General features: G+C 40.7%; 1 protein-coding gene across 1 annotated transcript in view; it reads left to right on the forward strand.

The window, feature by feature from the left end:
- The window catches only part of LOC135612604 (trihelix transcription factor GT-1-like), a 46,774-nt gene extending 31,469 nt beyond the window's left edge, over positions 1-15,305 (forward strand). The window contains exon 5 of the mRNA XM_065109080.1: positions 14,680-15,305. Coding sequence (XP_064965152.1) covers positions 14,680-14,894 — 215 coding nt within the window. The 3' untranslated portion in view covers positions 14,895-15,305. The remainder of the gene's footprint in view (positions 1-14,679) is intronic.
- The last annotated feature ends 2,528 nt before the right edge of the window (positions 15,306-17,833 follow it).

The following is a 17,833-nucleotide window of genomic DNA, read 5'->3' on the forward strand; positions in this document are numbered from 1 at the left end:
ATTTCAGCGAAGTCGGTGGACTTTGAGAGCTATTAGGCAACGGACTGTCCTAGAGTTGTGTTTCGTCTGAGTGTGACCCGAGAGTGGATGGACGAATGTCGATCGCTAAAAAGAGCGAACAAAATCGAAGGTGGAAGAGACCCTGCGATGTATTGGCAGAGGCCGCATATTTTGGTATGTTCATGCTTTGCACAGTATGTAGAGGGACGACCGAAGACTTAATAGTCTCATTTTTAGTTGGGTTGGTGGCCGCTTTAGGCTTGTAAATAAAGGTTGTCATGTGGACACTTGTGAGAGATTTTCGGTCTGTAGTGGATCATTTTGACCCTTTGTTGTGCAACTGTTCAGAGCTTGTAAAGTCTGTTTGTAATTTGCATTGTTTATGAAGTGTTTTAGGAAATGTTTGCTTGTGGATCCCGAATGAGGCGTTTTCTCTTACCCGTTTTTTCTTTTGTGGGTCCTAAGGGACCATGGAAGGTTTTAGGGAGGCTAACCTTTGCGAACGGACACGCAAGGGTGCCGTACGACTTAGGCGAAACCAGCTAAGTCTGTGACAGCACGACTTAGGCAAAACCAACTAAGTCCGTGACAGATGGTATCAGAGCGGGACAAGCACTCATAGAAACACTTGGCATGCAAACGTGGGGGACCTAGCGGGCCTGTGTTGAGGGCAGCTAGCACGCGCGACCGTTTTGGGGAAAACGGGCATGGGGATGTAAGGAAAAGGAGTCGCTCAAAGGCGCGGGCATCTAAGATTGGCATTCGGAGGAATGGCCAACCCTTCGCGCAAGAGGCACTATGAGGACAAGTAAGCTGGGAAGAATGCGTAGCGCACAAAGGTTAGGATGACTGAGTTCGAGCTACGGCTCGGCGTTGACAACCGTACTTGATGGTGCTTAAGGCAAGCGAGGCCCTTGGTAAAGGAGGAGACCAGCAAGGTGGAATGGGTTGCTCAGCGACCGAAAGAATTGTGCAAAGCTCACAAAGGTGAGGGGAATTGCTAACTCGAAGAATTCGATACTCATGCAAGGGCTTGTATGCAAACGATAGAATGTTCGTGGCTATCCCAAGGCGACCGAAACTCGACACCATGGAGCATTGAAACTTTCTCTTCGGCATGAAAAGGATACATCCGTGGGAGGCTGAAGTGTGCAGTGAGTTCAACATGTTGTTAGGCCTTGAGTGGTGCAGCGGGGACTGTATTGACATGGAGTCGCAATCTAGCAAGTGCATTTGCTGGAGGCAGAACAATGCATAGTTCATCAAGTCAGAGTAGTCCAAGGGGATGGTGGTCTTTGAAACTTTCATAGGAAAGGAAACGAAGAGAGATGTTGCTCCAATGGGATAGATATCCAGGAGAGATAAGTCCCGGCACTCTAGAGGGAGAATCATATGCAATGAACTGCACATGTTGAGGAGTAGTACCTCAAAAACAATAACTCCACGAAGCTCAATGGATCGAACGAGCGGCGATGAGTCGTCGCATCATCTCGCTTGAGAGAGTGCATTGGTGGATGTATTGCAAGATCAAGTGGGGGAGCAACCTAAAGCAACACAAATGAAGGCACATTTGGAGTTGATATGGAGATCAGACTCAAGGGAGGGCTGACCCGTGGAATGGTGGGCGCGAGGGCCACTATCAACTCAATGTAAAACGAGGAGCGGAGCAACTTGGGTGTAACTTGGCGAAGTACCCAAGCCGCATGTAGGGAGCTGGCATAGAAGATAGAACATGGAGCGGAGGCATAGAACTTTCCTTGGATAGAGATCAAGGACATGAACTCTTGTAGAGATAAGAGCGGGATCATGTCGTTCCATGGGTCCTTTATTCTAATGGTGCGAACTCATCTTGCATGGTGCCAAAGACGAAGGGAGCTTCTAGGCACATGCACCTTATTTCGGAGAAGCATTTGATGGAGGAACTAAGGAGACTCAACTTGCGGAGGCAAAGTTGGGTTTAGAAGGCCTTAACACGGGGTAAGACGACGCGGAGGCGGGTACTCTTGAAGAATATGCCATAGTGCTGCCATTCAAATTGCCATGAAGAAAGCGGTGCGCAACGGAGATTGTGCTGGTAGGGGCCAGTGATTTAAAAAGCGCTAGGTGCCAAAAGGCGCCAAGGTCCACAAACGCCCGAGGCGCTCGCCCGAGCGAAGCGAGGCGCTAAATTATAAAAATATATAATATAATTATTTAAAATTATCTAAATTATAAAAATATATAATATAATTATAACAATAATTTCAAATAAATAAAAATTAACAACATTAAAATCAAAATAATATATTATTAATCTATTAACAGAAAATTAATCATTTCAAAATTCAAATAAACTTAATATTAAGAGTATACTGAGCCTGATGGAGAAACGAGGAAGCAACGGCGAGCGGCGGCGGCGACAGCAGCGTCAAGCGGCGGCAGCAACGGCGGCAGCAGTGGCGACAGCAGCAGCAGCGAGCGACGGCAACGGCGGCAGCGGCAGCGGGAAAGGGAAAGGGAGCGGAAGGCACGAGCAGCGGGAGGCCTCGAGGGAGGCGCGAGCAGCGGGAAGGCTCACGGGAGGGCTCGCAGGAGGCGAGATGGCTCGCGGGTGGCGCGAGCAGCGGGAGAGCTCGAGGGAGGCGCGAGCAGCGGGAAGGCTCGCGGGAGGGCTCGCAGGAGACCCGAGCAGCGAGAGGGCTCGCGGGAGGGCTCGCAGGAGGCGCGAGCAGCGAGAGGGCTCGCGGGAGGCGCGAGCAGCGGGAAGGCTCGCGGGAGGCACGAGCAGCGGCAGCGAGCGACGAGATCGCGATCGGGATCGGGATCGGGATCGAGAGCGGCAGCGGCAGCAGGTTAGTGTTGGGTTAGGGTTAGGGTTAGGGTTGGGGTTATATCGGTTTAGTTGGTTCGATTGAACTAACTAACAACCGAACCAGGACCGAACCAGACCTAAAATTCTGGTTCGGTCGCCTTGGTTTACCTAGGCGCTCGCCCGAAGCGCCCAGCGCTTGGGCTCGGGCGAGCGCCCAGGCGGCGCCTGTTTGAAGCGCGCCGCCTGGGACATTAGCGAGGCGCTCGGGCCTCGCCTCGCCTCGCCCGAGCGTCTAGGCGAGCGCCTGAGCGCCTTTTGCAATCACTGGTAGGGGCAAAGGCCCAGGATCCAGAAATGGTATACCGATTTCAGCGAAGTCGATGGACTTCGAGAGCTATTAGGCAACGGACTGTCCTAGAGTTGTGTTTCGTCTGAGTGTGACTCGAGAGTGGATGGACGAATGTCGATTGCCAAAATGAGCGAACAAAATCAAAGGTGGAAGAGACCCTGCGATGTATTGGCAGAGGCCGCACATAGAGGGATCACAATTCGAGTTCATCCCACAAGGATCGGAATACAATGGAGATGTCACCAGGATGTGATATGGTGCAACGAATCGTGGTGGAACAGTTCGTGGCAATGCGATACACACGAATATAGTCTCGTGAGGGACTATATCATACGGAAGTATGATCGAGAGCTACTGGGTGCTCCCCACTTTGGTGAACAACACGACAATAAGACTATATCATACGGAGGTATGATCGACAGCTACTGGGTGCTCCACTTCGGTGAACAACACGACGACAAGAAGGGTTATGGATTTAAGGAGTGAAGGTCATGGTACTGCAGAGGCGGGTCTTCCGTGCGTGCATCGAATTTTGCATCGGATGAAAGCCTTGGTTATCAGCATATGAGGGCTATGTACCACCGAGGGAAAAGTTCGAATGCAAGTACTAGTGAGTCCCATGGGAGGACTTGATCATGCAAAGGTATTATCGAAACAGCTGGAGAGTTGGACTGCTCTAAAGCCCATATTCGCTTAAGGGAGCCCGGCAAGTCAGAGGACAAGGTTGAGTAAGCGAACGTTGCTACCAAGGAAGCTAAGGAGAATAGAATCGGTGTAAACCCTACAACATGATGGTAGAGGCCATGCATGGGAGTTACAGTTTGTCTTTCCATCGACCAAGGGGAACTGCTTGGAGAACACAGAGATGTTGAAGCAAGGGGTCGAAAGGGGCGAGGAAGCGACGACGAGTCCAGAGGGACTTAGCTACCTAAAACAAAGTATCGGTTAGAATGGAGGTGGACTCGAAAGAGTGCCATAGAGGTATATCTACCGATAATGAAGAAAAGGGATGCAGATGCGAGGTGACGGATAGTAGGGCCATGGGCATGGTAACGCCATGGTACAGCAGAGGCGGGACTTCCGTGAAATCATCGATCCCTTGTTCTCATGGAGGGAGTTATAAGCGCTTGGTCGTGAAAGGGGCCGAGGAGGTGGAGCATGCAGAGGCAAACTCCAAGTACTAGGACAAGGTTGAAGGGTAGAGGCCAAGGAACTTCATAAGATTGGTGTCAACGAGCTTCTCATTAAGATAACCGAAAGTGAAGGACTTCGGGTCGTGCAAGAGTACACAACCAAGGAGCGAAGCAGGCAGTACACGGTGTTGTACCTTTACTACTCGGTAGAGTAGGCGGCAGAGTTGATGGAGAAGACGGTACAATCCTAGAGGCGACCAAATCTATAAGAGACTTGCTCCAAGTTAGGGTGAAAACTTCCTGCATTCCAAAAGTTCGATGGCATTGAGAAGGTGAATCATAGTAACTAACTCAATGCAAGGAGTGCAAACACTTCGAGTGCTTCAGAAGTGTAAGCAAAGAGCAGGCGAAGGCCAGTAACCAGCTTGATGCATAGAGTATGACCCTCGAGGAGGTGGGCGAAGTCAAGTAATCTTTGCCTTCTCAACTCTTAAGAGAATGGGTGAAACCGAGTACCCCAATTCTCTTATCTATCTAGCAAAGGAGCTCTGCACAGTTTCAAAGACCCTTCGAAGATAATCTAAGATAATAGTTGTCAAATCCTCACCAATGGTGATCAGTGCTACTGAGAGTAGATTATCTGCTTCATTTCCCAGCAAGAATGTCAATCGAAAGCGGAAGTGATACGAATCTACTTGGAAGTGACAACTAAGTGAAAGAAGAGTCAATAGGTAATTTTTTATGGAGGAATGACTCAACTTCAGAAGTTTACGAGGCGATGCTCGTTAAAGCTCCAACAAGCATCCACCCAGTTCAAGCAGCATGAGGCATTTGAGAGACTGGCGCATAGTAAGGATGGTCTTTTCCTTCATGTGATGGATCCGCAGGAACCAACAGGGATCAGCACAACTCAGCCAACCCCACACTAGAGTCAGAGTCATTGGCGAGTTGAAGCATCATGGCAGATCAAAAGTTTAACTACTCAACAATAGCAGCGGATAGCAGCTGGGAGCCAAGAGACGCATTGTAGCTGGAGTAGAAGATTTAAGACTCAGCGAAGGCGAGGAGTTGCAGTGTCGATAAAGGCTTCGATGAGGACATCGAAGGAATAAGTGGGGTGGAATGTCATGGACATAATTCTAAACAGGATGTTTGATGTAATACTTATGTATGTTCGTGTCTCTTGGTTTGTTCATACTTTGCACAGCATTTAGAGGGTCGATCGAAGGCTTAACAACCCCATTTTAGTTGGGTTTAGTGGTCATTTTAGGCTTGTAAATAAAAGTTGTGTCATGTGGACACTTGTAAGAGATATTCAGCCTGTAGTGGACCATTTTGACCTTTTGTTGTGCAACCGTTCAGAGCTTGTAAAGTCCGTTTGTAATTTGCATTGGTTATGAAGTGTTTTCTGAAATGTTTGCTTGTGGATTCCGAGTGAGGCGCTTTCTATAACTCGTTTTCTCTTTTGTAGGTCCTAAGGGACCATCGGAGGTTTCGGGGAGGCTGACCTTTGCGGACAGACACGCAAGGGTGCCGCACGACTTAGGCAAAACCAGTTAAGTCCGTGACAATAGGGAATTACGAAATTAAGTGTTTTATAATTGGTAAAAAAACTCCTTTAATGTATTCCTTGGTCATGAAAAGACACATTGAAACAGTTTTAACTTTGTCTGAGGAATATGCTCATGAGCTGTCATATTTGAGTGGGCTGGGTTAAAGGTTATGAAACAACATTGTGGGGTGTAGAGAATACCATAGGATCAGCAAGATCCACACGAGCTAATTGTAGCAAATTAGGCACTCCCGTATCAATCTCCCTTGATTGGGAAAGACTTGTCCTCAAGTCCTCATTTGTTCCATCAACATGATTATGATAAGGACTTAAATCAGCCATATTGAATATTGGAGACACTTCATAATCTTCAGGTAGTTCGATCTCATAGGTATTCTTGTTAATTCTCTTAAGCACCTTGAATGGACCATCAGCCTTTGGTTTCAATTTTTCAAGTTTGCTTGGTATAAACCTCTCCTTAGATAAATCCAAACCAAATCACCTGTATTAAACTCCACGTGTTTTATGTGTTTGTTGGCAGCTTGCATGTACCACTCATTTTGTTTTTTAATGGTTGCTTTAACACCCTCATGTAGCTTATTTATCTACTTAGCCCTCTCATCAGCATCTCCACTAAATTGCTTAGTTGTAGAATGAGGGATTAAGTCCAAAAGATCAGTAGGATTAGCACCATAAACAACCTCAAAAGGACTCTTACCAATGCTATGATCCATGAAACGATTGTAGGCAAACTTATTTGTGGAAGAATGAGATCCCAATGCTTAATGTTCTTGCCAACATAGCTTCTAAGCAAGTTTCCCAAGCTTTTGTTCATTATCTCAGTTTGCCCATTGGTTTGTGGATGATGTAAGCTGTTGAAATTCAAAGAAGTACCCAGCTTCCTCCAAAGAGTTCTCTAAAAATGACTAAGAAATTTTGAATCTTGATTAGACACTATAGTTCTTGGAATACCATGTAATATGATAATCTCCTTGAAATACAAATCAACAATATGAGATGCATAATTTGATTTGTTGTGAGGAATAAAGTGAGACATCTTTAAAAATCTATCAACAACAACTATGATAGAATCCTTGTTCCGTTGAGTTCTTGGCGGTCCCAAAACGAAATCAAGACTCACTTCCTCCCATGGAGCATTAGGCACTAACAATGAAGTATACAAACCAGAATTTTGACTTCTTGCTTTTGCCAAATGACACACTTGACATTGCTTTACAAGTCTCTCCACATCTTTGAACATATTAGGCTAATAAAAATTTGATTAAACTAGAGCTAGAGTCTTGTCCCTACTGAAATGTCCTCCCAAAACACCACCATGTGCTTTAGCTAGAATTTCTTATCTCAAAGAACAAGATAGAACACACAAGAAAAAAAATCATCAAAAATAAAAAATTATTGAAAAGAACCTGATTTGCAATTCTGCTATATTGAGTTAAAATTCACATCATTCTCATAGAGATCTTTGAATGTTTCAAATCCAACCACTTTGACTTCCATTGCTGATAATAAAGAATGCTTTCTACTCAATGCATCAGCAATTTTGTTTTGAACACCAGATTTATACTTGATTGTAAAGTTATAAGATTGCAAGAACTCTACCCAAACTGCATGCCTCTCATTTAGCTTGTGTTGGCAATTAATTAACTTCTATACCTCATGATCAGAATATAGGACAAATGGCTTAGCAAGAAGATACTAACTCCAATGAGATAAAGCTCGATAAATGGTATAGAACTCCTTATCATAGGTAGAATATCTCCTTGTTTCATTCAACTTCTCACTAAAAAAAGCAATGAGCTTTCTATATCGACTCAAAACAACACTAATTCCCATATTAGAGGCATCACATTTAACCTCAAACACTTTGTCAAAATTAGGTAGTACTAAGATAGGAGCTTCGGTCATCTTTCTTTTTAATTACTCAAAAGCATCATTAGCCTCACTAGTTCATTTGAATTTATCACTTTTCAGACATTCGGTGATTGGAGCAACAATAGAGCTGAAACCCTTGATGAATCTTTTGTAAAAGGAAGTTAAGCCATGGAAACTCCTCACATCATGCAATAAAGCAGATGTTGGCCAATTAAGAATAGCTTCTACCTTACTTTGATCCATCATGATTCCATTTTTCGAAACAACATATCCCAAAAACACCACACTATGAGTAAAAAAATCACACTTCTTCAGATTAGTATAAAGCTTTTGTTGTCTCAAAATAAAAAAGATCTCCTTAAAATGATTTATATGCTCTTGTTCACTCTTGTTGTACACCACTATATCATCAAAATAAACCACAACAAAAGTCCCAATACATGGCTTAAGTATGTGATTCATAAATCTCATGAAAATGCTAGGAGCATTAGATAACCTAAATGGTATAACCAATCATTCATATAAGTTTTTGGTAGTTTTAAATATTGTTTTCTACTTTCTCCAAGCCTCATTCTTATTTGGTGATAGTCACTCTTCAAATCAATTTTAGAGATAATAGAAGTACCACACAATTGATCAAGTAAATCATTTAACCTTGTAATGAGAAAACAATAGTCAATTGTAATTTTGTTGATGGCGCAGCTATTCACACACATTCTCCAAGAACCATCCTTCTTCGGCACCAATAAGGCTGGAACCGCTCAAGGACTCATGCCCTTCGGAATCAATTCCTTTTCCATGAACTCATCTACGTGCCTTTGAAGTTCTTATGCTTCTTGGGTCTCGTTTTGTAGGCTGCCTTGTTAGGTAGGATAGCCCCCAAAATAAGATCAACGTGATGCTGAATGTCTCTTACGGGTGGAAGGCCATGTGGAATCTCTTTCGGTACAACATCTTGAAACTCCTCCATGATTGATTTCATGATTGTTGATGTCTCCTTGTGTTGTTCATTCTTCTCTACTACTACTAGAGCCAAAACATGACTATCCCTTTCTAATTCACCCTTGTATTTACCATAGGACATAAAAGCACTAACTTCCTTCTTTGATGCATTGATTTCAAAAGGTTATAATGGAGCTAAAATAATATTCTTTTCATTCGTCTTAAAAGAATAAGTTTATTGGTAGCCATCATATAATACCCTCCTATCATAATGCCAAGGTGTACCCAACAGCAAATGACAAGTATCCATAGGAGCAACATCATACCATACTTCATCTTTATAATACTTGCCAATAAAAAACGGAACTAAATATCTTTTAGTTACTTTAATGTTATTTCCTTTTTGCAGCCAGCATAGTTGGTAAGGATTATGGTAAGGATGTGGACGAGGGATTGTGTCCAACTTTAGCTTTTGCACCATCTCCAAAGATACTACATTCTCAAAGCTGCTACTATCAATGATCACTAAGCATTTTTTACCATGAGAAGTGCATTTGGTGTGAAACACGTTCTTTCTCACCCAACTTTCATCCTTAGCCACATAGGACACATATAAGCTAATGATGTAATACAATAGACAATCCATGATCAGCATAAGTTACCTCTTCCTCATCATCGTCATATTTTGGTTCGTCGTTGGTATCATCTCCTTTTTCATCATTATGATATTCAACTAAAGTAACAATCCTCCTATTTGGACAATCTGAAGCAATATACCCAAAACCATGACATTTGAAGCATTTTTGGCTACTTGGGATAGAAGAATTATGTGTTTGTTTGCTGCCAGTAGATCCTTCACCCTTGTCTTGCACCTTTGATACCACCTTGTTCTGGAGAGTAGGTTTGAAATTTCCTCCTTTTGTATAGTCTTCTTTTGGCCCATACCGAGAACTTTTTTCAAACTTCTATTGCTTTTCAACTTTTAAAACCAACTTGCTCACATCATTTAAAGACTACTATGGTTGGAGTTAAATCGCTTTAGCAATCTCATATTTCACACTAAGATCTTTTTGCTTGAAATCATGGATTTTGAGAAAAATCTCTTGCTTATAGTTGTCAAATAAGTATTTCCTCTTTAACTCCCCTTTTATTTTCTCCTATGTCATGATTTTACTCTTCCCCTCACGTTCTCTTTGCTTCTTCAGATTTTCTCATCAAAAAGATGCATTCCATTTGGGTTTGAGTGTTACAAGCTTTACCTTCTTTTGTTATAGTGGTTTATGAAAATCGAATATTCTTTTCACTGTATTAAGCTAATCAATAAAGTCATCGACATTGATTTTACCTTCAAACTCCGGAATATCTAATCTTGGGTTGTATTTGTTTTGTCACTCATCTTGGACTCTATGCCTTGCCCGAAATCTTCCTGACTCTCTTGAGTGAGGTGTATCATCATCAGAAGTATAGTTTTAAGCATTATCTTCATGTTGGTTGTTTCTACTTTTCGAAGTTCTTCAATGATTTTATTTTTTTCTTATAGACTATGTAGCAATCTTCGCAGCTGCAGTCTCAAGGGATCAACATCATCTTCATGGCCGCTACCTTCATCAATTACATCTTTGTCATTCTGCCTTGTCATGATCTCTAACCTTTAGCTCTGGTACCAAACTGATATCGGGGTAATGCAGAATAGATTTTGAAAGAAAGCCGATAGTACAGTTGTATTTGTTAAAATAAGTTTTTTAGATAGAAAAGCAACAAACTCACAATAATACTTTAATAAATTCGAAAAATAGCTCACCACAAAGTTTAAAATCACAAAGGGATACAGAAAGTTCACCACACCAAGGATAATAAACAAGGATACAGAACTGAAAACAAAAGACTCACCACTCAAGGAAGCATCCAAAAGATACAGAGTTTAAGAGAGAACTCCAACAGAGCTTCTACCAATATCATTAGTTCCTAAACTCTTTTCTAACCCAAAACACTAAAATAAGTGCTTATGTATGAAACAACCCTTCATGCATAGGAAATTACGAAATTAAGTATTTTACAGTTAGTAACTAATCCTTTTAGTGTATAACTTAGTTATGAAGAAAAGCATATTGAAACAATTTTAACTTTGTCTAAGGAATATGCCTATGAGCTATCATATTTGAGTGGGCTGGGTTAACGCTATAAGACAACATTGTGGTTGTAGAGAATACCATAGGATCAGTAAGATCCACACAAGCTGATTATAGCAAATTAGGTACTCCCATGTTGCATCAGCTCACTGCTCCTTGCCTTCTGTTGCTTTGCTTTTGTGGGCTCCCGCGAAACGCATTGCTCCCATCCGAGGTTCTTTTGACTCTTCATCATTGGTGTTTGATCTTGGGGGATCGATTGATGTTGTCAATGCATTGATTGCTTGTTTTTGTGGGCACTCTCTCACCATGTGCGGTCCCCCACACAAATAGCATTTATCGACCTTTGGGACTTTGCCTTTTGAATTCGGCCCCTTATGAGAACTCTTTTTCTTTTGCTCGGGTCGAGTGTAGACTCATTCCCTCGAGAATATTTAGGTGGGTGATTTTCCGAAGATTATTTCTTCTTCCCCGAATCCTTCAAGGAAACAAAGTCCGTGAGCCTCTTAGTAGTGACGATTCCTTCGACTAAATCAGTAACATTCTATTGATGCAATTCCTGTTGCTCCCATGGCTTCAGGTAATAAAGAACGTTGAGCAACTTGTCTTTCTTAAACGTGTCGTGTATGTTTAGAATTAATGTTGAAAACTGCTACACATAATCTCGGATAGAAGTGTTATTACAGAGTTGTCTCAATTTCCTTCATGCCATGAACTTAGTGTTCTCAGGTAGGAATTGAGTTATCAACTCCTCTTCAAGTCCTCCCATGTGTCCACTCGACATCGCCTTTTTGGATTTCTTCATCACGTCCACCACAAGAGTTTTGCGTTCCCATTCAAATATATGGTTGCTATCGAAACTTTGGTTTCTTCCGAGTTGGGCTTCGTTGCTTGGAATTACTGGTTCATGTCAAACAGAAAGTTCTCGAGTTCTTTCACGTTCCTAGCCCCACCATAATACTACGGCTCGGGTGCCTTCAAGTTTTGCGATGGAGCAATGCGGGTGTTGTTTTCCCCTGTATGAAAAGCCCTTGTGAGCAACATAATCTTTGTCGTGAGGTCTGCCACGACATCTTATAGGTGCTGCATGGACTCATTGGTGTTTTCTATCAATCGCTTGACTCGGGACTCAACCTAGATTTTGGCTCCTCTTGCGAGTTTTCTATCCCAAGAAGCCTTCGTTGTTCTAGGTAGAGTTCCTCTAAGCTTGCTTGAAGAACATCGAATTGGGTTTCTATAGCAAGAAGCCTCTCCTTATGACTTATGTTTTCCAATTGGCACTCCAGATTGTGTTTCCTTCAGTCATGGAGAATAGCCAATTTTTCGCTCACCATTCTCATTGTTGTGCTCCTCTTAAGCTACTCCAATAACTTGAGTGCAAGTTTGCAGTTGCAACCCACTTGCGGTTGCTTGGGGCAATGGCCCAGCTTGTCCTGTCTTGCTCGATTTACTAGAGCTTTGTCATGGCGAGATTGCAAACTTTCACTATTGCTTGAATCACTTGCTCGTTTTGATACCAAATGTCACGGACTTAACTTGTATTGCCTAAGCTGTGATGCACCTTTATATTATCCGTCCGTAAAAGGCCAGCTTAGATGCAACCTTACTTGGGTCCCAAAGGACCTATAAAAGAGCAAATAGAATAGTTCAGAAAACGAGTGGTGGACAAGTCCCGACGTCTTGCAAAGAGGACAGTTTTACAAGCAATTCAGTAAACACTTGGTGTGCAAGAGAAAAAAGAGAGGAAGGGAAAACAATGACTTTACAAGGCAAACGAACAGTCGCAAGTCCACTAATGACTGTGGATCGAGTGTCAGGTGTATTCGCAAGTCCTCGTAGGTGTTACAAGCGAACTTGTGAATCCAATCAATGGACAACATTTCTCCACACCCCCATCAAGTCCTGTGCCACTCGGGTGGTTCCAAGATACTGAGATGGTTGACGTTTCGCACCGCACTGTAGTCTGTAGAAAGCAGGCCATGACATGCAAAAATTGGGACATTTTGGGTCAGTTTTGCCCATTTTGGTGAGCGTTCGCTATGTAGCTCAGCAAACTATTCCTGCTTACAGTTTTTAAGTAAAAACATACAAAATAAGACAAAATATATTGCCAAACAAATGTGCAAGCAAACAAAAGTGACGAACAGTCCATGGACGAAGGTGTTGCTGGCGCATGACGGCTGTCCATGACAACCCGAGGATCTCAAGGATGTTGAGATGGCTGATGTTTCACTTGAAATACCATAGCCACCACAATGTTCGAAAACAGTCCAAGACCAGCAAGTTTGCCCATGTTGCGGTTATGCAGATGGCTCTAGTAATCAATTTGCTACATGGAGGCTTATCTAGCTCTATGCAATCCGAAGGGTTCGAAGGTGCTGAGGATTCGTCCCCTTATTCATAGTTTCCATAGCATGCAAAAATGGTCCAGAAGGGCCAGTTTTGACCGTGTCAGGACCATGTGGCAAGATTGCATAGTGCAGTGAGTGTTCGACTTGTTGCGCAGGAGAGCCTAGCCATCTAACGCATAATCATGAAAAAGTTGATTATTAGTTTGTGACCTACTATAAAATTTGCATAGACAAATATCATACTCAACTCACACTATAAGGTAGTGTAATTGATGATTCACTCTTTATACTTCCTAATGTTCAGTGCGTGTCTTGAATGTCAGAGTATTCTGAGACTGAGAACTGTTGAAAGGTTCTGGAATGTGGTTTAGCGGACATGATTTGCACGTGTTCCACTGATATAGGAAGCTGATAAGATATGGTAGAGATTTTCCTTCTTTTTATATCTTATGGCTATATATATTGAGATGGTGGAACCCAAGCCTCAAACCATTTTTCTTCTTTAGTATTATAAATGATATAAACCATGTCTACATGTACAAAGTTCCTTGATGAGCAGGCCTACAAGTATCTTAACTTATGATAAGATCCTCTCTCTCCTGCATCACAAGTGCAACAGTAATCCCCTTGCCTTCCATCATCTTATCATCTTTTCATTGTCACTTTTAGCACCATCAGGATCTTATTTATCTGAAATCAGAACTGTCAAACTCTTCATCTACCTTTTGAAGTAACCTAGCCCAGTTTTTATTTGCATTAATGACCATGATGTTCTTCTCATCATGAATAATGAAAATCACAGATGATTACTTCTTCATAGTGTAAACTCAAGGCTTTTATTGAATTATGGGTGGAAATGGTTAATGCTTAATGCTTAAGAAGTCAACATTGTCAACTTGTGATAGGTCATGGTTCAAGGCCCAAGAGAGTGAAATACAGAACACTCTGATTGAGTACTATTTCTAATACAGCATCGAAAAAGTTTGCTTTTCCAACTACCATTGTGCTTGTTTGTGTTGATAATAATGCTAATAAAATAATAACAAAGCCGTAATATCCCAACTATTTAGGGTTGACCATATGAATATGAGATTTGTGAAAGGTCATATGATAGTAATGCACTAAACTTCAAAAATACAAGGGACTGATTGATGCTACCTAATTATTCACCAAAATTTATATTAGGGTATTTTCCAATAAATAATCTTTCTTGTTCATTAGTTTGAATTATCTTACTGGCTACATGTGTTATAACTTCCATACGATACACTCTATGCACAATGTTACAGAGTTCATGACTGAGTGTTGAGTGCATGCACAGGTCAATGCACAGAACATTTTCTAAATAATGTAGAAAAATATTGTTTACTTACAATTTATGATTTTTTTTCCTCAATTCTTAGTTTCTTCCACTTTGTTAAAATTCTTCGTTCCTGTTTTCTCATTCAAACTCTTTAATTATTGATCTGCTGTTTCTATTTGCAAATAGAGTGCACACACATCTTTCAAGGTTTAGATTGATTCATTTTATTTTCTCAGGGATAAGTATCAAAGTTTGTATCTATGAAGAAACTGACCGCATTGCAGTTCATACTGAAGAAAAGACACTCTACACCGAAGATGACTTCCGTGATTTCCTCTCCCACCGTGGTTGGGCTGGCCTAAGGGAGTTGAGCAGCTTTAAAAATGTCGTTACACTGGATGATCTTCGTCCAGGTGCTATGTACCAGGGCATGAAATTGCTCAGTGATTAGCAATCAATCAATATACGAATATCTGGTACCAGAAACCCAGCTACGGGAGTCTTTTTTTTTTTCTTCTACGGTTTTATGATATATCAAACATAGTCCAACTGAGAATTGTTAGCAAGTATTAGGAACATCATGGTGTGGTAGCAGTGCAAGCCTAACTGGATAATTTCTTCTATAGCCAGCAGTTTAATGCACCCCTAAGTTGTGGTGGCATTGCCCTATGACGCCTGTAGATAACCTACACGAATGAAAGTTTCAGAGAATTAGGCTACTGTAGTGTTTATGTGAAAGGTCAAAAATGTTGTCTCTTTATGGAGGAAGTTCATATATATCCAATATGTTTGTATATATTTGTCTGACTATGTTTGAAAGAGTTGACATGCTGTTGATAGTGGATATCAAGATTTTGCACAATCCAGTAAGCAACAGGTTAGCAAGGTTGGAGTTTGTCAAGCCAGAATGGCTACGAAGGAAGTAGATGTGTCTGTACATACTCTATAAAAATAAAAAGGATGGTCGATCACAGGAAATTTCTGTGAATGTAGGATCTGAGCAAGATCATTATATGCAGTTTTATCAGAATTCAGAATGAGGGAATAGAAAATATTTAAAGAAGGGTTAGATCTTCTTTTGGTTATTTGTTATTGTGGATATCACTTTGTTAGTCATCAATAGAAAATGCTGTGTCACCACAGAAACTGGTCTCACAGACCTGATATGGTGGGAGATCTTCACCTTTTGTCTCTGCCTCTCATGAAATCTATGATAAGAAGTCCTATATGAGATTTTTAAGACTATATACACTTCTCTTCCAACCAGATTTATCCTCCTTTATTGAATCCAAACTTTTCATCTTTCTTCTGACCACATGTGATTTTTATGCATATGATGATTTAGTTGATCATTGCCAAATACATAACTTTGAAAGGCATATATCTAACATTTAATTCTAGAGTATTCATCTTCACACACCAAATCTTTTCTGGGTTGTATAATTTAGCATTCATATAGCATGTTCAGATCCCAATTTGAGCTCATTATGTCTGATGAAACTTTAGCACAACTCATTAGAGCAGTAGAAAATCAACAGTGGGGAAGCCTAGTAGTACTTTGTAAATTAAATTTTTGATATATAAGATCCACTATAAGTTAATATATTTCTTAATTTCCTTACCACAAACTTATTATCCTAATACCAAGAGCAAAGCTCATAGTAATGATTTTAGCAAACTAAGCTTACAAAGAGGGAAGAAGCTTCACTTCTCATTAGACTTCATCTTGATGGGCTATAGAGTTGTACGTTTCGATATATAAGATCCACTATAAGTTAATATATTTCTTAATTTTCTTACCACAAATTTATTATGCTAATACCAAGAGCAAGGCTCTGGAAACAAAATCAAGAAAATACTATGAGAAATGATTTTAGCAAACTAAGCTTATCAAGAGGGAAGAAAGAATTAAGTCCTTGTATTAGAGAGGCTTCTTACAATACTTAAAATATATTATTTTTATTTATAATCCCATAGATTTAGAGAGGATCATTATTTATACTAATTCTAGACCTTGAAAATTAATTGATTAGTAATGTAAAATAATTAAAAAAATGATAAGTAGATAACTTTAGGCTATTTGAAAATAGTCTTCTCATGATGTCTTTGACTAGATCTTGCTACTTATAGATCGTCATGTGATATGTGCAATCATATATTATACTCCTCAAGTACCAATATATTTTGAAAGATTTAAAACTTCAAAGTAGGCTCCTTTGATGAAGTTTAATTAGCTTCATTTTTTAGAATTGACCTAATCAATTATTTTATAAAAATCTTCTTCTTCTTCTTCCGTTGGTTCCACGTTAAATGTTGGACATATCGAAGAAAAATAAGTAGTGCCATGACTAAATCATATTTACCTACGCTGATTGATCTCATCCTACCTTGTTATCAAATGAATGCAACTACTTCACCAGTTTTGCATCACTTTCTATCCAAATAAGTGGACCTGTAACATCCTTGTTAGTGATGGCCAGCTTACCGAACACACATACAGGGAAGAAGGCAATCGAACATTGTAAGGAAGAATTTTCAACAGATAAAATAGTTAGAACTGTAGGAAGAAATAATGACAGGGTCCATCAGGACATGGTACGATCTTGTTTGAAGGAATTTTGTTCGCCAACTTGATTTGAGTTCATTGATAACTCAAACATGCAACCATTACAGTATCTGTTTTACCAACACAAGTGCAGACCGAGATATTATTCCATATACCAGAATCTATTTAATCTCATTTTACTTCAAATGATGACTGCAAAGTAATGTTATACATTCGAGTGCTGACTTTCACATACACTTGCATCATTAATCATATTTTACTCAACATTAGATGTCTTAACTTGAATTTCAATACAAATTTATGTGGAATATACATTGTCAAGTTCTTGGCTGGCTATTGATAGTCAGCATCGTGGAACAGCTTCTCTTCCGCTAATGAAACAGAAATTCTTCTACCATCCTCCTTATTTTCTTTCTTGTGATTCTGTTAGGTGTTCGGTTTCATTTAGTTTCTTTCATTCTAGAGAACTCTCGAAAGAGGACAAAGAGCTACGGGAGGGGTCGAGGAAGCCATTGGAGCTACAGAGCAACGTTGGGAAAAGGTAAAAGATTAATTGTTGAAAAGAATAGAAGATAAGAAGAATTATTTAAGAAAATTTATTGAAGAAACTTTGAATGAAAAAGTTTGAATGCATTAAAATGTCCCTCTCCACTTCTATTAATACAGATTACGAGGTAGGATTTCTTGAAATACGATCGATGAGCCAATGAACTGCGTCCACGAGTGCGGACCATCCTGCTTCGGAACGCGGAGATGATAATAAACGAAGAGGGAAAAAAATAAACCCATCCGTCGCTGAACCCGTCGATGGGCCCCCCACATTT

Source organism: Musa acuminata, chromosome BXJ2-5, assembly GCF_036884655.1.
Source record: "Musa acuminata AAA Group cultivar baxijiao chromosome BXJ2-5, Cavendish_Baxijiao_AAA, whole genome shotgun sequence".
NCBI lineage: Eukaryota > Viridiplantae > Streptophyta > Magnoliopsida > Zingiberales > Musaceae > Musa > Musa acuminata.